The sequence below is a fragment of the Moschus berezovskii genome, chromosome 1, assembly GCF_049115385.1.
Source record: "Moschus berezovskii isolate FMDL1 chromosome 1, NW_MosBer_1.0, whole genome shotgun sequence".
NCBI lineage: Eukaryota > Metazoa > Chordata > Mammalia > Artiodactyla > Moschidae > Moschus > Moschus berezovskii.
The window spans coordinates 4,162,020-4,182,238 of NC_142460.1; the positions used below are offsets into that span (position 1 = coordinate 4,162,020).

At 48.3% G+C, this 20,219-nt stretch overlaps 1 protein-coding gene across 3 annotated transcripts in view; it reads left to right on the plus strand.

Moving 5' to 3' along the window:
* Positions 1 to 4,651: 4,651 nt before the first annotated feature.
* Positions 4,652 to 20,219, plus strand: part of DIP2A (DIP2 acetate--CoA ligase A) — a 119,202-nt gene continuing 103,634 nt past the window's right edge. For all 3 annotated transcript variants that reach the window (XM_088834954.1, XM_055415861.2, XM_055415879.2), the window contains exon 1: positions 4,652 to 5,009. In XM_088834954.1, the coding sequence (XP_088691080.1) occupies positions 4,919 to 5,009 (91 nt within the window). In that variant the 5' untranslated portion in view covers positions 4,652 to 4,918. The remainder of the gene's footprint in view (positions 5,010 to 20,219) is intronic.

The window sequence follows — 20,219 nt, forward strand, 5'->3', positions numbered from 1 at the left end:
GTGCTGCAGTCCATGGGGTTGCAAAGAATCAGACACGACTTCGTGACTGAACACCACCAGCAAGCCAGTCCATCCAGGAATGAGGCTCAAGATTTTCCCCCTCTTCCATGTGTCCTAAAGGCTTCCCCATATGGTCACAGGTGTGAAAGGTGAAAGGGGCTCTGATACAGCAGCAGTGGGTGCCCTGTGGGTCTGGGCCACCTATCCCGCACTTACCTGTGACCCCTGAACAGTCTCATGCTTGGTCTTGAACACTCTCCTTCCACCTGGTGGAGGGCTGCTGCTGGGCGAAACCACCCTGATGACCTTGTGAGTTTGGCAGAACCCCCTAACAAGGCACTGTTTCGTCTGCATGTTCACTTGGTGTCCCAGGGCCAGATGTTCCATCTCTATCAGAGCACAGAAGCACACCAAGACTCTTTTTTTCCCTAAAAAGCAAATAATTCTCTGCTTCCAGGGGCATGGCAGAACCTAGGGTCCTGCTTTGTGAATCTCCTACTGAGATGTGCCAGAAACTCCACATCATACCATTCCCCACCACCACCACCACCTGCTGGACCATATGGCTGGGGCAGCACAACTGCTTGCATCACAGCCTTGACCAATTACAAAAACTCTTACTTTTCTGGGTTCTTCTCAAAACTGGAAGTCTTCCAAGGCACCCAGTATTTGGGCCAGAGCACTATTTATAGGTGTGGAATATGCCACTTCCAGAACCTGAAAAGACCCAACAGTATCTTCCTTTATTGATGGCTGAAGGTGCAAGATGCAATAATTGTCTTTGCCTTTTGGAAGGGATGCCCTAAGGCACCACTGACCACTGGATCCCTAAAAATGTTACAAATGTAGCAGGTCTCTGAATCTTCCAGGGTTTACCTGCTACTCTCTGGAGCACCTGTACCTTACCAAGGCCTCCAGCATCTTTGTAATATTATTGATGTCATGGAGCAGTGTGATATTCTTCAGGATGGTGAAGTCTTTGTACTACAAGAGGGCAAGAGAGGTAACATAGCCTTCGGGCAAAACTGCATCTGTGTTCCATGTGAATGTGAAATGGTCCTGATGCTTTTTTTCTGATGGGGACAGAAAAGAACACACCAAATCAGTAGCCACCGCCTGCATCTGACACAGAAACTACTATCAGGGCTACCACTCGGTTGAGTTTGCAGTGTACTGCCATCCTCCAGGATCCAATTTCTGTAGGGATCATACTGGTGAATTTAAGATCTGGGGGACCACCATGCTGTATCCTTTAGATCCTTAAAAGTGGCCCTCAGTTCTGCCACTGTTCCACCCCCAGAGACTCTATGATCTTGACTGGAACAGATCAGTTTTAGAGGTCAGTTTTCCACTTGACTTTTCCTGTTGTGATAGCTCTAACCCTACAGGTCAGGGACCCAACCTGAGAGTAACGTTCATTGCCAAGTACATCAATGCCAATTATGCAGTTTTGGACAGGGGAAATGACCAAAAGCAGGTCCACAGAGCTGGTGGGCCTACTGTAAGCTGGACCTAGGGGAGGACTCCATTAATTATCTGGCCACCATAGGAAGCCACTCTGACAGGGGAGCCGTGATGATAATGCAGATGTCTGGATATCAAAGTCAATTCAGACTTTGTGTACATCAGTCTTCAGAATGTTTGCCTACCCACTTTCCCCCTGGGTATAGTTATCAAAGGAAATGGCTATTGGACTCTGGAAAAGGACTTCAGGATTCATTTCTGTATGTACTTGTGGTATACTGCAGGGTCCTTTTGGTATTTGGCCACCTCTTCAGTACATCTGAAAACCAGCTCAGTCCAGAAACTGGCTGTGGGATCCTGATTTTCCTATTCATCCGTCCTTAACTTTTCTCTGCTGGTTTTTCAACAGCCCATCTGTTTTGCCTCTAGGGATGCTGTGTTTTATTAACCATTTCTGCAACTGTCCTCAGGTCAGGGTCCCTTGGCTGCCACTCAGATCTTGCTGGCCACTGTAATTTGCAGTACTGACTTCTGTCAGTTACGAGCTCCTTCCTCACCTCTTTTCTGCTAGGATCCTATTGCCACCCCCCCCTCCCCAAATGCTGTTCTGGAGCAACCTTTCCTACTGTCAGCTCTTGCCTACAGTGGGGAGCCACCACTGACTAGTGGGAATGGCCATGTGTGGGTATGCTGGCTGACACCGCCAATCTGGGCCCCAGCATCGACTATCAGACATGTGAGTAAATGGACCTTCAGATCATTCCAACCTCCAGCCTTCAAGCTGTTCCAACTGAAGCCTCAGATGATGTAGGTCAATTCCACTATGCCCTGGCCCTCAGCAACTTAGGAGAATAAATGATTCTTGTTTTAAGCCACTAAGTGTGTAGTAATTTGTTATATAGCAATAGACATAGCATCACTTTAGGAGTTTGCTACCAGTCTTTTCCTAGGTGTTAAACCCTGTATCTTAGAAGACTGGTCTTAAGTCTTCTACCAACTTTACACTCCAGTTTTCTTCTGATTTCTGCAGGGCTCATGCTGGTGAATTAAACAAGGATACTGGGGACCACCACTCATCAAGCACACTTATAATCTAGCCCCACAAAAACTTTCCTAGCTCCTGGCAGTTGGCTTGTTCTTACAACCTGTCATGGACTAAACTGTGTCCCTGGAAAAGATGTTTAAGTCCTAATCCCCAGGTACTCATGAATATAACCTTATTTGGAAATAGGGTCTTTACAGGCAATCAAATTAAGATGAGTACTGTAATTAGAGCAGGTAAAAATCCAATAACTGGTATTTTCAAAAACAGGGAATTTGGACACAGAAGCAGACAAACATATAGGGAGAAAGGCACGTGAACATCAAGGCAGACTGGCACAATGCATCTACAAGTCAAGTAACACCAGATTGCCAGCAAACCACCAGAAGCTAACAGAGGAATAGAAGATCCTTCCCTCACAGCCCTGTCACTTTGTTCTAACTTCCAGCCCCCAGAACTGTGAGATAAACTTCTGTTAAGCCACCCAGTTAGTGGTACTTTAAGTTACTGCAGCTCCAGCAAACTAATATGTTCTTTTGAGGGGAAGGGGGTTATAGTTCAGCTGAATTATAATAATAACCATAATTATATGCCTATTGTCCAACAGATTGGGGAGTGGGGGGCTAGGTTGGTAGGGAAAGGTGAGCCACATGGGCAGGCTCCAGAGGTTCAAGACAGTCGAGGGGGTAAAGTGGGATGGGGTGGGGGTGAGGAAATCTTTGAGGGCATCTATCCAGAATTCCCCAACCAGGATCCCAAACTTAGCAAAACAGAATTGTCTTGATTGGGTGTTTACCGTCTTAGAGACTCTTGGGCCTAGCCCTTGTCTTTACTGTCTCAATGCAGGAAATGAGGATTTCTTGGCATGCAATCACTTTCAGTGGTCTACCGGTAGCCATCAGCTGTCCATTATTTTTCTGAAGAGCATCAGCAGTATTAAGGAATACTGGACTGGGTTGCCATGCACTCCCCCAGGGAATCTTCCCCTCCCAGGAATGAAACCTGTATCTCTTATGTCTCCTGCATTGGCAGGCAGGTTCTTTATCACTAGCAGCGCCATTTAGATGATGCCCAGTTCTATTATCTTTCCTTATAGCTAATATTTCCATCATAAAAAGGTCACTAGGGCATTCATTCACTTCACTGGTTCACACTCCTACCTCAACACAGGTGAAAAATTGACTCTGGGGCAAGCACTGCTCATCAGAGGCCTTCTGTATTGGCCCAGTGGCCAGACTGTTCTCCTGCTGGCTCCGTCACCTGAAGGATGTGACGTAGGAAAGTGACTCTCTGCGTACAGTTGTGGATACTCCCGTCCACCACAGTCCACTGCTGCACCAGGCAGGCACACTTCCCGCGACACTGTGCAACAGTTCCCTCTGGATTCTCGAGTGTGTGTGGGGGTGGGTGGGGGTGGGGGCTCAGTGCAGCTCCACTACCCAACCCCCCCAGGCTCCGCACGTCCGCAGTTCCCTTAAGTCTGTCCTCGCACTTCCCAAGGTCACCGCACCATCTGAAATTGCTGCTGGAGCTCCTTCCAAGGCTGCTTTGAAAAGCGCGTCATAACGGGTCTATGAAGGCCGTCCAAAGGGGCCCGGGGTGTCCAGCTGGCTCCTGGGAGTTGTGAAAAGCCTCACGAGTGAGGCCCACCGGTGCTTGGAGGAAAGCATGTGGACTCATTTCTCAAGGGCAGGCCCAGCGCGCCCGGAAGGCTCAACGTCCTCCATCTCAGCTGCGCCCCACCATCCGCGCGGACTCCACACCAGTGCTCGCTGCTCGCCAGCCGAGGGGCCTGAGGGATCGCCGCACACTGACGCCCGCCTGAGTCCAACAGCCCTAGCACACGGGCTGAGAGAGGCCTCGCGCCCGAGGCCCCAACACTGAGGCGGCCGCCCTCTCTGCCGAGCCTGCGCTGGAGCTGGTCCGCGATCCAAGCCTCCCGCGCAGAGCCTCTCGGGAGTGACTTTCTCTCGGCTCAGCCAATGGAAGCCCGGGGCGGCATCGCCGCGTCCTCGAGGCCAATAGCAGCGAGCGTCTGGTGTTGCTGGGCGGGGCCAGGCGCCCACCAGGCTGGCTACCCGCCGCACACGCGCGCTCCCCTGGCCTCGCTTCCCACCGCGCACGCGCGCTCCGTGCAGGGCAGGCAGGGCTGTCGGGGGCGCGCGGGGCGGTGGCGGCGGCGGCGGCGGCGGATGAGCTGCCCGCGCTCGTGCCCGCGCCCGTGTCTCCGTGGAGCCGCCTGGGCCGCCCCCCTGCCCGCCGCCTGGGCTCCCCGAGGGCCGATGCGGGTCGCGGGGCTGAGGGGAGCGACGTAGCTGTCGCCCGCGCGGCCACCTGCGCTGGGCCTGGCGCGACCCCGGCCCCGACCCCGCCCGGCGCCAGGCGGCCGGACGGCAGTCCTGCTGCGGGGCCATGGCCGAGCGCGGGTGCCCGCTGGAGGCGGTGCCGCTGCCCGCTGAGGTGCGGGAGAGCCTGGCCGAGCTGGAGCTGGAGCTGTCGGAAGGTGAGCGGCCCGGACCCCGGACCCCCGCCCGGCTCTCCTCCCAGACCCCTGCCCAGGCCCCGCCCCGCCTTAATGCCACCGGACCGCCGGCCGGCTCTCACACCCGGGACCCCGACTCCCGTCCGGCTTCCGGCGCCCGGCCGCTGGCCGCGCTTCGGGTGTGTGGCCTCAGGCGCGGAAACCCGGACGGGGATGACCGCTGTGTCCGAGCGGGCTGCCCAGCCCAGGCCCGCGGTTCAGCGCGTAGGGACCGCGCCGGCTGCATGCCCGCGTGCCTCGGTTTCTCCTGCGAGACCGGGTGGTCGCCGCACCTACCTCTCGGGATAGTTGGGAGCCTGAAATCTCTCAACAGGTGCAAAGCACTGAACACTTGGGACGAGATTGTTAGCCCCTCTTAGGGAATTTTCTAAAATTAAGAAAGATGTGCAATAAGTGGTTGTTTGTTTAAAATAGACTGAGTAATTGGGCCTCGGAGGCGTGGTTGGCATTACCCTCTGTGTGTAACCTCAAGGCTCAGGTCCCGAACTCCGTGTGGCAGTCAGCGCAGAGTTGGTTCTTGGCCGAGGTCAGGGGACCTCGCAGCCCTTGGAGAGACGCATCTAAATGCGTAACTGTTTTTGAAATTTAAATACATTTTCAACTTTTAGAAACCATTTTTTCCATAGGCTGAACCGAGTTTCACTTGGGGTCAGGCTAGTGAATTCTTACAACTATCTAAGAAATATCCACAGGGTTGTACTAACTCACCGAATCCTCACCAACCTTAGGGAGGTAGGTGGTGCTGTTATCTTTGTTTTACAGGTAATACAACATTTACATGCAACTGCTTTGAATTTAACGTCCAGATTCTTAGAAGTTCTGTGACATGTGACGTTTTTCTTTTTTCAATGAAACTGCAGTTGGAAAAGGGTGGCCTTGAGAATTGTTGGTGATGAGATGCTCTTGGAAAATCTGAAAAAACTGAAATTAGGACTGTCTCTGACAGGAACTACTGGCCTGAGTTTGTTCTAGTTCTTCACCCAGGGAAAATGATATAGTTAGTTTAGATTTTACACATTTCAAATATGTTTTTGCCTAGTGCTCCTGATTTCTGCTCCACTATGTTAGTGCTCCTTCAATTCCTTGTTTTGTGGTTGTATGTTTGAATTCTTTCTGGGAGTTGACAGGTAAGATTGAGGACTTCATAATTTGTAGGACAGAACACACGTAAAGACAAGTATTTCAACAAAAGAAACACTGCTCTATTGAATCCTTTTATACTGTTGTCATTTTAGCCGAATGTAGAAGATGTATTGTTGCATAAAAGGTATTAGATTAAGTTTATGTGGATAGTAGCTTAAGCTGGGGAAGTGAAGACAGTGTTGAAGGGAAGGGACAGCAGAGTGTCGTGCAGCCAAGGAGACAGGAGCCCTGGCCTCTGTCCTACCCCCTACATCAGTAAAGTTTTATTTATATAAATAAAGGAAGATGTTACTAATGAAGCATGGTTCTAAAGCAACCCAGACTAGTTTCATTTTCATTATCATTTTAATATTTTCAAGTAGAAGTAGAAAGTGGGACTCATTTGCCCTATGTGGTGTTTCTCTCCTCCCCATACACTCACCCCCCACCATTTTAGAGAAACTTCTAGAGTAGAATGCTGCTGTGTGCAGTGCTCAGTCGTGTCCGATTCTTTGCGACCCCATGGACTCTAGCCCACCAGGCTCCTCTGTCCATGGAATTTTCCAGGCAAAGATACTGAAGTGGGTTGCCATTTCCTTCTCCAGGGGATCTTCCCAACCCGGGGATTGCACCTGCATCGCTTGCATCTCCTGTATTGGCAGGTGGATTCTTGACCACTGCGCCACCTGGGAAGTCTCTAAATTAGAATAGTAATGTCAGAACTGATGACTTCACAGCAGTCACATTTGTCTGGATGAGGAGTTGCTTAAAACTTAGAGATGACAGTGGGTGCAGGGTGGAGGAAGGAGGAAACAACACACCTGCTTAAAAATGAGGATGATGGGTGAGTAGGTGGAGCACAGGGAATCTTCAGGGCAGCAAAACGATTCTGTGTGATACAGTAATGGTAGACACAAGTCACTGTACGTTTGTCAAAACCCATAGAATGTACAACACAGAGTGAACCCTAAAGTTAGCTATGGACTTTAGTTAGTAATAATTTACCAATATTATCCATCAGTTATAACGTATGTACCCCATTAATACCAGTCAGGGATGTGGTGTGCGCACAGAGAGGGGATATGTGGGAAGTCCCTGTATTTTCGAATACTTTTTTTGTAAACCTGACAAAAAAAACAAGAAGAGAATAATGGTGTAAAGTTTATTCTTTGTTTTGGTAGCCTGCAGAGATTTAGAGAGGAAATTCCTACACAATAGGTTACATTTGTCCCACTCCTGTGTTTTCATCCTGGTTAGTAGGTCTATTCCATGGCTCTAACTTTGTTTTTTGTTTTCCTGTATTCTGCTACAGCAAGGGCTTAGCCTGGACGGAATCAAGCATAAAGCAGAAAAATTCCATTTGTGGATGTGAGGAAGGAACTTCTTTCCACAAAGCCTTTTTTATTTTCTCATTAAATGTCTTTAATTTCTAAAATTTGTGATATAATTCTTAGTTTTCAAAATGACAGCCTGACATTGCCTTCACGTCGATAAACATTTGTTGTGCTTCTTAAATATTCTGTGGTATATGAAAGTGCTCAGTCCAAATTCCATTTACCTGTCAAAGCCCAGCCTGGTGTCTTTGTGTTGTGACCCTTCTCTCACACTTGTCCTGTCTTTTGGAGTTCTTGCCACTTTTTGTTTGTGTGTGATTGTGTGTGTTATCTATATATATTCATTCATTCAGTGATTATTGAGTACCTGCTGGGTGCTTGGTAATGTTTTAGCTGTCAGTGGTCAGGTTTAGCTTTGTTTCTCCATTGAGCATAAGGCTTTGCACAATGTTTTATTAAGATAGTCATTACACATTACGGAGAAATGAAACAGTTTAAAGGAAACATAGGATGGAGTGAGCCTCCCTCCTACCCTTGGCTTCTCCCGAGTGTTGGCCTCTGGTAGCCATTTCTTCTGTTTTCTTCTAGAAATAATCTGCCAGTGGTTCCCAAGCTGTGTTGGGGTCCCTAAGACCCTTCCTGGGGGCCTATGAGGGAAATCTGTTTTTTGTAATAATATTAAGATTGTCATTTCTGTTTTCGCTGTTGTACTAATGGTGCAGAAACCTGGTGGGTAAAACTGCTGGTGTCTTGGCAGGAACTGTGAGGCAAGGGCCCCAAATCACACTTGACAGCCAATACCCTCTTCACCACCTCCCCACTGGCAGTAAAAACAATACTACTTAGACATATCTTTTCTTGCTGACACAGTAACAGTTAATGTTTTTATTTTTGGCTGCACTGCCTGGGGTGGGGATTCTTAGTTCCCCAACCAGGGATTGAACCTATGCTCCCTGAAATGGAAACTTGAGTCCTCACCACTGGACCTCCAAGGAAGTCCCAACAGTTAACTTTCTTGCCTCTCAACCCTGAATGCTTGTTGGAGTCTGTTCATGAGGAATGAGAGGTGCATGTAAAGCATGTCGGCTGCTCTAAGAGGTCCAGGGCCTGTGTGAGGAATGGCAGTTGTGCCGTTTGAACTGCAGAACAAACTGGCCACTTTTCCCCTGGAGTGTGACTTTCACTTGAAAAAAATGAGTGGCAGACAAACTACAGTTATTCAGAATTGGGTATTTGGTGGACATTTCCTGAGAAAATGACAAGTGTCAGAAATTGTGGCCAATGATAATATTTGTGTTTTCAAGGAAAAATACAAAAATTTAAAATTTCTGTCTGCTACCATGAGCATGACAGCTTCTGATATTGCCTTCGCATTGATAAACATTTGTTGTGCTTCTTAAATATTCTGTGGTATATGAAAGTTCTCAGTCCAAATTCCATTCACCTGTCAAAGCCCAGCCTGGTGTCTTTGTGTTGTGACCCTTCCCTCACACTTGTCCTGTCTTTTAGAGTTCTTGCCACTTTTTATTTTTGTGTGTGTGTGTGTGCTTCTGAGTACTTTTTGATGGGCTCAGTGGCAGTGTTAATCAGTGAGTTTTTTTAAAAATATTAACCCCACCCTCACGTAAGGACTGCCTTAAGCCTATAGGTGTTTTTTAAAAAAATAGTTTATATATTTATGTGGTTTCTGTCGCAATGGACCTTTGTTGCTGCCCATGGGCTTTCTCTAAGCAGGAGAGCTTCAGTAGTTGCAGTACATGGGCTTAGGAGTTGTGGTACACGGGCTTAGTTGTTCCTCAGCATGTGGAATCTTCCTCGACCAGGGATCAAAGCATGTCCTCTCGTTAGCAGGCGAGTTCTTATCCACTGAGCCAGCAGGGAAGTCCAGAATGTGAGTTATTGATATTATTTGCTGAAATGTGTCAGCATTTGAAGGAGCTGCATAATTCTGTGAACCAGTATTTTCCAAATGGCCAGGGCATCATGTTTCAGATCTGTGCATGGGTAAAAGACCCATTCAGAGATATACCAATGGATTGCAACATAACAGTATGATAAGTTCATTGATAAGGTTTTAGATTCTACATTGCAACTATTGTTTAAGAACCTACAGTTTGCCTAGTTTGGGTGTGGTATCAAAGAATGTCTACAATGATCTGAAAAGGCTACTGAAATACTCCTCGCTTTTCTAGCCCGTGTTTGTGTGAGGCTGATTGTGTTTTGTCGACCTTAACCACATATCCTGCAGGCCATTGAACGGAAGCAGATGAGGAGAATCCACTTGTTTCCGAGAGGCCAGATGTTAAAGAGGCTCGTAAGAGTAAAACAACACCTGAAATCACCAAATGCTTTGGAAATTATTATTTTTTATTTATGGTAGGTTTAGTGTGGGTTTGAGTGAACTCCAGGAGTTGGTGATGGACAGGGAGGCCTTGGCGTGTAGTGATTCATGGGGTCGCAAAGAGTCGGATACGACTGAGCGACTGAACTGAACTGAACTGAACTAGTGTACATTTTTAAAAATTAATTAAATATTTAAAAATTTCACAGTTTTAATTTCTAATGTGGTAAACATTGATAGCTCACAAATAAAAGCTGTTTGGGGTCCTCAATAAGTTTTAAGAGTGTGAAGGGTTCTTCAGAGCCACACCTTTGAGAACTACCAGACCCTGTAATGGCAAATAGATGGGAAAACAGTAAAAGACTTTCTTTTCTTGAGCTCCAAAATCACTGTGGATGGTGACTGCAGCCATGAAATTAAAAGACACTTGCTTCTTAGAAGGAAAGCTATGACAAACCCAGATAGAGTATTAAAAAGCAGACACATTACTTTGCCGACAAAGGTCGGTATAATCAAAGTTGTGGTTTTCCCAGTAGTCATGTATGGATGTGAGAGTTGGACCATAAAGAAAGCTGAACACTGAAGAATTGATGCTTTTGAACTGTGGTGTTGGAGAAGACTCTTGAAAATCCCTTGGATTGCAAGGAGATCAAACCAGTCAATCCTAAAGGAAATCATCCTGAATATTCACTGGAAGTACTGATGCTGAAGCTGAAGCTCCATTATTTTGGCCACCTAATGAGAAGAGCCCAGTCATTGGAAAAGACCCTGATGCTGGGAGAGGTTGAAGGCAGGAGGATAAGGGGATGACAGAGGATGAGATGGTTGGATGGCATCACCAACTCAATGGACATGAGTTTGAGCGAGTTCCAGGAGATGGTGAAGATCAGGGAAGCCTGGTGTGCTGCAGTCCATGGGGTTGCAAAGAGTTGGACATGACTGAGCAACTGAACAATAAGACTGTGTAATATGAAAAGCTTTTAAGGAAATACCTAGATGTCAGCATGTATTTCTTCTACTTTTTATAGCAATATTTTTTAGCTGTTGCCCAATGTAATTCTGTTTATATTTTTAAGGGCAATCAGATGTTTCAATTTATAAAATATATGTTTGAAAATCCTTAAAAGTTATACTTACTGACTAGCTGCTTGTATCAATATGTCCATCCTGCTGCTACTAAGTTGCGTCAGTCATGTCTGACTCTGTGCGACCCCAAAGATGGTACCCAACAGGCTCCTCTGTCCCTGGGATTCTCCAGGCAAGAATACTGGAGTGGGTTGCCATTTCCTTCTTCAATGCATGAAAGTGAAAAGTGAAAGTGGAGTCACTCAGTCGTTTCCGACTCTTAGCGACATGGCAACCCACTCCAGTGTTCTTGCCTGGAGAATCCCAGGGACGGGGGGAGCCTGGTGGGCTTCCGTCTATGGGGTCGCACAGAGTTGGACATGACTGAAGCAACTTAGCAGCAGCAGCAGCAGCAGCAGCGACCCCATGGACTGTAGCCTACCAGGCCCCTCTGTCCATGGGATTCTCCAGGCAAGAGTACTGGAGTGGGTTGCCATTGCCTTCTCCGTATGTCCATCCGACTTTATGCAAAATCCATTATTCATGATTCAGGTATATTCCCTTTAGAACTGTTTTTCTTGTTATAGTAAATCATCTTAATGAGTTGTCTCTTTAAAGAATTTTGATTTATAAGTTTTTAGAAGAATATCAATACTAGGATTTCCACTTTAATATCCTAAAATTTTGCGCTTGCTGTTCATTGCCAACTTTCTGTACCTGTTGAGTTCCTGCCTTTAAGACTTAAATTTAAGCTTCACTTTCTTTTTGAAGCTCTGCCTTCCTCTGAGAACAGCCTACCTGCCCCCCACCCAGAGTTAGGTGCTGGCTTTTTTGTTCCTTTAACACTTATTGTGTCATTCTTACAAGATTTATCACAATTTTGTATTTATTGTTTACTTGGACTTTTCTTTGCCAGTTCATAGGGAGCACTTCCAAAGGAAATTTTGATCTGTTCATCTTCATGTCTTCAGCCCCTAGGACATTTTAGGTATTCTATTGAATCTTTGTTGAATTAATGGAAGAATAAAGTACTTCCCTGGTGGTCTAGTGATTCAGAATCTACCTGCCAGTGCAGGGGACATGGGTTCGATTCCTTGTCTGAGAAGATCTCACATACTGCAGGACAACTAAGCCCATGCACCACAACTGTGGAAGCCCGTCTAGAGCGCAGGCTCTGCAACAAGAGAAGTCTCCGCAGTGAGAAGCGTGAGCACGACAAGTAGAGAGTAGCCCCCAATTGCTGCAACTAGAGAAAGCCGGCAGGTAGCAACAAAGACCCAGCACAGCCAATAAATAAATAAAATATTTTAAAAAGAGTAAAACCACACATGGTATTTATTCTCAGTTTTAAATCAAGAATCCTCCGTAATTGGCTTGGATACTTAATTTTTTGGTAATAGTTTCTCAGATTCAGTGAAGCCTTGGCAGTCCTGAGCTGTGCCTCAGGGAGCCATTGAACCAGGATGGAGTGTCTGTTGCTCTGAACTCCTGGGAGGGAAAGAGTGACACTGAGATGAGCGCACTGTGAGTCTGGTCCAGCCGGGGAGGACCCGTGGTGGAGCTCCAAGACTCAAGTCTCCTCCGGCCACACAGTGGCCATGATCCACTTGGGCCTTCCCTGCTGGACTCTGGGTCCACACTGACCCCACACTGAGGCCACGACTCCTGCTGCAAGAGTTGAAGCTGCCTCATTCCTGGGAGGGACTTTGGCTCCAGGACCCTATGTGGCCTGACACTCCTGGAGCTGCCTGGAGTCTAGGGCTTCTCCTTCCAAACCTGCCTTTCTTCTTCCTCCGCAGTCATGTCTAACAGCTCGCAGCCTCCTCTGGGTCCCATCCCGTTTCCCCACATAAATCTCTTTACATCTGATCGTGTCACATCTGCTGCTTGGAGGACCTGAACTGCCTGCAGGGCCACTGGTCTAGACCTGTGCTGGGAGGGCTGCTTGTCTGCTGTCTGCTCTGCAGGTCTGTCTCCTGTATCCACGACCTGCTTTTTGAGATGGCTCCTGGTACGTGGCTGTTGGTCAGCATGTATTGAATTGAACTTCAGTTCAGTTGAACTTCTCGGGACCCTCTCGTCTGTGGCTGGCTCTTCCTTAGTGGTGCATCGTGATGCTCTGCGAGAGCAGGGCCGAGCCTGCTGTCCCCTCCTCTGTGCCCAGGCTGAAGTGTTGCCCAGGTCCATTGACCTGTTACCTTTCCAGTGTCTGTCACAGAGGAAAGCACCATTTGCTCTGCGCCTTTGCTTTCTGTTAACACCTGCTGGAGGAAGGGAGGTTGGGACTGTGGGGAGGGGACTTCAGACTGGGGGTCAGGAAATCCCTCTGGGCAGGCGGCTTGTGGCGGGAGGGGCCATGCATATGGCAGGGGGTCAGCAGTTGATGCAGGTGGGTTAGCTGGGCCGTGGCTACAGAGGAAGGAGCCTGGTGAATCGTGGGGCCAGGAGGGTGAGCTGTGGGTAAACACTGACCCTGGGGTGCCGTGGAGGAGGGCCGTGGTCTGACAGGGGCCTCGTGCAGGGTCTGCACCCCCGCGCTGAGACCGATGGAGGCAGAGGGTGAGGTGAGGAGTGGGAGTGGGGGTGCCAGCCAGGCTGCCCAGGGGTTCCGCTGTGTTGGGGGGGAGTTGTGCCTGCTGCCCACGTGGTAAATGTTTCACGCATGGGAAGGTGCCAGGACGCTGCGGATTTGCTGTTCTCGTGCTGTCATTGCCTCCCCTGTGGCTTGTGGCCTAATCCGAGCCACAAATACAAGGTAAGGATCCTGTCTCCCCCTCGGCAGTGACGGCACCTGTGAGTGCCTACCGTCCTGCTCAGCACTGGGCACTCAGCTGGTGGGCAGGAAGGAGTGGGCTGTGTCAGGATGCCCTTCAGGGGGACAGCTCGGTCTCGAGGGTCAGAGCCCTGCTCTTGCACATGGAGGGCCTCTGCAGGGTCATTCAGGTCCCTGTCGTCCTTTGACCTTCAGCCTTACCAAGTGAGAGAAATGCACATTTAGGACCGAAGGGTTTGAGAAGAGCTGGGCGTGGGGCACCAGTCTGCTGGAGGGAAGAGTCCTCCAGCGGGACCTGGGTCTGAGGCCGCTGCTGCCCCCACTCATGTGGGATGTCTGCAGGAGTCAGCCTGCCTGTTGCTGCTGAGCCCTCCTCTCAGTATTGGGAACTGGGGGGTACTTTGTCATTTTAGTTGAAAACTACTGAAGACTTGTTATTTTGAAAACTCTTCAATTTCATCTTTTAGTATTCTTTGCCTGACATAACATGCAACATTTAATATAAAAATGAACTCATGCAAAGCATTGGGACCTTCTGCTACAGAGGCACCAGAGATCAAATTGCCAACATCCGCTGGATCATGGAGAAAGCAAGAGAGTTCCAGAAAAACATCTATTTCTGCTTCATTGACTATGCCAAAGCCTTTGACTGTGTGGATCACAATAAACTGTGGAAAATTCTTAAAGAGATGGGAATACCAGACCACCTGACCTGCCTCTTGAGAAACCTGTATGCAGGTCAGGAAGCACCAGTCAGAACTGTACATGGAACAACCGACTGGTTCCAAATAGGAAAAGGAGTACGTCAAGGCTGTATATTGTCACCCTGCTTATTTAACTTATATGCAGAGTACATCATGAGGAACGCTGGGCTGGAAGAAGCACAAGCTAGAATCAAGATTGCTGGGAGAAATATCAATAATCTCAGATATGCAGATGACACTACTCTTATGGCAGAAAGTGAGGAACTCAAAAGCCTCTTGATGAAAGTGAAAGAGGAGAGTGAAAAGGTTGGCTTGAAGCTCAATATTCAGAAAACAAAGATCATGGCATCTGGTCCCATCACTTCATGGGTTATAGATGGAAAAACAGTGGAAACAGTGTCAGACTTTATCAAAATCACTGCAGATGCTGATTGCAGCCATAAAATTAAAAGACGCTTACTCCTTGGAAGGAAAGTTATGACCAACCTTGATAATATATTAAAAAGCAGAGACATTACTTTGCCAACAAAGGTCCGTCTAATCAAGGCTGTGGTCTTTCCCGTGGTCATGTATGGATGTGAGAGTTGGACTGTGAAGAAAGCTGATCGCCGAAGAATTGATTCTTTTGAACTGTGGTGCTGGAGAAGACTCTTGAGAGTCCCTTGTACCGCAAGGAGATCCAACCAGTCCATTCTAAGGGAGATCGATCCTGGTGTTCATTGGAAGGACTGATGCTGAGGCTGAAACTGCAATACTTCGGCCACCTCATGCGACGAGTTGACTCACTGGAAAAGACTCTGATGCTGGGAAAGGTTGGGGGCGGGAGGATAAGGGGACGACCGAGAATGAGATGGCTGGATGGCATCACCGACTCTGTGGACATGAGTTTGAGTGAACTCAGGGAGTTGGTGATGGATAGGGAGGCCTGGCGTGCTGTGATTCGTGGGGTCGCGGAGAGTCGAACACGACTGAGTGACTGAACTGAACTGAACTGAACTACGACACAGCCAAGGAAAAGGTGGGAAGGAAGCAGGGTGATGTGAATGCGAGGTGAGCTGGTCCATCCTTAGATGAACTCTTCCGGTAGCGTTTTATTTGTAGTGAGCTTGCTTCTGAGTGAGACTGACTATCCTTTCAGATCAGTCTTTATGCCCTTAAATTATCTAACATTTCTTGTGTTAAACCTGTGTATTAAAAAGACTGGGAAAATATATACTATTTGGTAAAGAGGAACCTTTGTGGTCAGGGAGGGAAACACCTACACTGGTCATCTCTGTCATCGGTTGATGAAGTGTCTCCTGAATGCTTCTTGGCCCCTTCCCCTTTGCACACAGGAAGTGAATGGCCTGTGTTTTGTGAGTTCCTGGACTTTTGGGTCAGCACCTCAAGGCATTGCTGGGGGACCATGAACCATGCAGGGGTTTCTGTACAGACTTGGTGTTGTGTTACTCAGTTGAGTTCAGTCGCTCAGTTGTGTCCGACTCTTTGTGACCCCATGGACTGCAGCACATCAGGCTTCCCTATCCATCACCAACTCCCAGAGCTTGCTCAAACTCATGTCCATCAAGTCGGTGACACCATCCAACCATCTCATCCTCTGTCGTCCCCTTTTCCTCCTGCCTTCCATCTTTCCCAGCATCAGGGTCTTTTCCAATGAGTCAGCTCTTCCCATCGGGTGGCCAAAATATTGGAGCTTCAGCATCAGTCCTTCCAATGAATATTCAGGATGATTTCCTTTAGGATGGATTGGTTTGATCTTGCAGTCCAAGGGATTCTCAAAAGTCTTCTCCAACACCACAGTTGGACTGGTTGGATCTCCTTGCAGTCCAAGGGACTCTCAAGAGTCTTCTCCAGCACCACAGTTCAAAAGCATCAATTCTTCGGCGATCAGTTTTCTTCACAGTCCAACTCGCACATCCATACATGACCACAGGAAAAACCATAGCCTTGACTAGACGGACCTTGGTTGGCAAAGTAATGTCTCTGCTTTTTAATATGCTATCTAGGTTGGTCATAACTTTCCTTCCAAGGAGTAAGCGTCTTTTAATTTCATGGCTGCAGTCAGCATCCACAGTGATTTTGGAGCCCCCACAAATAAAGTCTGACACTGTTTCCACTGTTTCCCCATCTATTTCCCATGAAGTGATGGGACCATATGCCATGATCTTAGTTTTCTGAATGTTGAGCTTCAAGCCAACTTTTTCACTCTCCTCTTTCACTTTCATCAAGAGGATTTTTAGTTCCACTTCACTTTCTGCCATAAGAGTGGTGTCATCTGCATATCTGAGGTTATTGGTATTTCTCCTGGCAGTCTTGATTCCAGCTTGTGCTTCATCCAGTCTGGCATTTTGCATGATGTACTCTGCCTATAAGTTAAATAGGCAGGGTGACAATATACAGCCTTGATGTATTCCTTTCCCAATTTGGAACCAGTCCGTTGTTCCATATATGGTTCTAACTGTTGCTTCTTGATCTGCATACGGATTTCTCAGGAGGCAGGGAAGGTGATCTTGTATTCCCATCTCTTGAAGAATTTTCCACAGTTTGTTGTGATCCACACAGTCAGAGACTTTGGTGTAGTCAATAAAGCAGTAAATGTTTTTCTGGGATTCTCTTGCTTTTTCTATGATCCAACAGATGTTGGCAATTTGATCTCTGGTTCCTCTGCCTTTTCTAAATCCAGCTTGAACATCTGGAAGTTCTCGGTTCACGTACTGTTGAAGCCTCACCTGTAGAATTTTGAGAATTACTTTGCTGGCCTGTGAGATGAATGCAACTTTGCATTAGTTTGAATATTCTTTGGCGTAGTCATTCTTTGGGATTGGAATGAAAACTGGCCTTTTCCAGTCCTGTGGCCACTGCTGAGTTTTCCAAATTTGCTGGCATATTGAGTGCAGCACTTTACTTCCTTACCCAGCTGTGAGGAAAGAATCCTATTTCTTTAGTCTACACTGACTGTCCGGAGAAGGTAATGGCACCCCACTCCAGTATTCTTGCCTGGAGAATCCCATGGATGGAGGAGCCTGGTGGGCTGCAGTCCATGAGGTCGGTAAGAGTCGGGTACGACTGAGCGACCTCACTTTCACTTTTCACTGTCATGCATTGGAGAAGGAAATGGCAACCCACTCCAGTGTTCCTGCCTGGAGACTCCCAGGGACAGTGGAGCCTGGTGGGCTGCCATCTCTGGGGTCACACAGAGTCAGACACAACTGAAGCGACTTAGCAGCAGCAGCACCGACTGTCGTGATCTGAGATCAGCGTCTTGGAAAGAGAGAAGGAGCTTTTACTCCTTTGCAGACTTTTTCTACAGAATCTTTGGTAAATAACCTTTAAATTGAGAATTTGAAATGTCAGAAGGTATGCCTGTGCTTGTTGAAAACTAGCAACTGAAAAGAACATGTCCTGGTAAGCTCCTCCACATGTGGGTTCATGTCCTTAGGTTTTGTCTGAACACGAAGGAGCCTGAGGATTAGCCTTGTCGGGAAACGGCTGGGAAAACTAAAACTAGGACCATTTTGAAATAAAGGTTATAGAAATGTTATAGAAATAGAGATTCTAACTTCATCATTAGATAATATTGGCGTTACAGATTGAACTCTGTTCCCCAAAATTCATATGTTGAAGCCCTAACCCCCAGTGTGACTGCATTCCTTTAAGGAGACGATTAAGGTTAAATGAGGCTGTAAAGGTGGGTTCCTGATTCAGTAAGACTGGCGTCTTTAAGAGAGAGGCATGGAGAGCACACACACACAAGGAGGGAGACTGTGAGGACCCAGGTGGGCGGTTGCCGACGCGTGAGGAGGGAGGCTGCAGGAGGGGCCAGCCCTGCGACACCTCGGTCTCAGACGTCCAGCCTCCAGACCTGTTGTTTAGACCTCCCAGCCTGTGCCATTTCATTAGAGTGGCCCGAGACCCTCAGCTTGTCATCCTGTTCTCAGCAAGCTTCCGCGGACTGAACAAAAAGGCTCATGAGCTAGTGAGGCTGACAGACTGAAAAGCTGGCAGTGTTGTGAGGGGTGCGCAGGGCCCTGTCAGCTCTGATCGTCAGGCCTGGGCTAGCAGGGCCCGTGGAGGAAAGACAGCTTCTTCTGGCTTTGCTCTGAAGGCACGTGTGAGGAGGGTGCGGGAGAAGGCGGCAGAATGTGCTAGACAGAGGAGGATGAGCCAGAGTAAGTGGGCTGGGCTTCCAGACAGTGTCCCCCCAGCAGGTGGTGGAGGGCGGGGGCTCGCTCACGGGAGGGTTTGTGCGTCCCAGGGAGGAGTTGGGACCAGACTCTGGACTCTAGCCTAGCACTGAAGCACACGCAGGTGCCACCTGCAGCCAGTGGTGGTGTGGATGTGAGCGAACAGGCACCCTGAGGTCTGTGGGGGTGGGAATGTTTTGTGCTATCCGGTATGGTAGCCACAAGCCACATGTGGTGTTCAACACTCAAAATGTGGCTCGTGGGTCTGGGGAACTAAACAGTGATTTAATTTACTTCTAATTAACAAAAGTTTAAATAGCAACGTATGAGTAGTGGCTGTTGTATTGGACAGCACAGCAAAGCATATGCTCTGTAAAGGCACTCTGCTGAAAAGGTCATGCTCCCAAAGTATGCAGTCTTCCACCCCTTTTCTCAATAGTGGGGAGTATATTAAAATTAGATCAGTGTGTACGTTCAGACCCCACAAAACCTTGAAGGCAGAGATAGCCAATTTTCTAATTTTGAAAAAGGACTAAGGGGTGGTTATTCTTGGGTGCTTTGCTTTAAGCACATGTTTGTTAATAAATGATGGAGCCAGCAGGTCGTTTGTTCAGGTGTTAAGGAGCAGTTAAAATACTCTGGTGTGATCTCTTGTCAGTCTCTCTTTCCCGCTCTGATTTAGAGTGATTTTTCTGGCAGCACGTAGAGAATGGTTTGGGTGAGTATGACATTGGGAGCAGAAAAATTGGAGAGCACACTACCATAACCCAGGGCAGGAGTTTGTGCTGGTTTGGAGGGCGGCTGAGCCCTTGGGGAGAATGGGCTGGAATAGAGTCAGCAGCCGTGGTGTGGAGAGGGGGGCATTGCAGGAGGCTCTTGAGTGACTCCCGAGTTCCTGAAGTGAGTACCGGGAGATGATGGGGCTGTTCCTGAATGTGTGTGCACAAGCAGAACACATCTGTTCATACCTGTTGAATGTGAGGCGTCTTGGGGAGATCCGTGCATTTGACATGTAGGACTGGCATTTCTAGAAAGGGCTGGTCTGACAGCAGAAACTTGGAAGCCATCAGTACAACTGTCATAATTGGAACAAAGACAGTTGCTGCCTGTGGAGAACTGAATAATGCAAAGAAGGCCTCTGACAAACTCTCCAGCAACCCAGACCCCAAAGGGAGAGGCAGCAAGGGGAGGCCACAGGGAGACCAAAGCGGGCACGGCTGCAGGGGCAGATGCAGGAGCATGTGTGGGTGTCTGTGCAGCTGAGGCAGGAGAGGCTTTCCAGGCAAGGGCATCTCTCCAGGGGCACAGGGTTTTCCAGGTCAGCACACATGGCCAGTCAGCAGGCAAAGAAGACGCTCCTTCCCCACGTCTCACTGAAATGGTGGCAGTGTTAAAACGCCATTCACAGCAGTCGAGACTCTGGGAAGTCAAACAGGTCCGTCGGCAGGGTGAGTGCTGTCTGTGTGGGGCAGCAGGAGTGCGGCAGGGAGTCACCACTGGGAGGGGCAGGCGTGGTGGGGAGGGAGGGTGTGCGCCCACTGTTCCACTGGTCTCCAGAGCCCAGTGAGGGGGAGGGGTGCTTGGAGGGCAGACCCGCCCTCCACCCCTCCACCCCCCCACTTCTTGAGCAGAGCAGCTGATCCTTGGA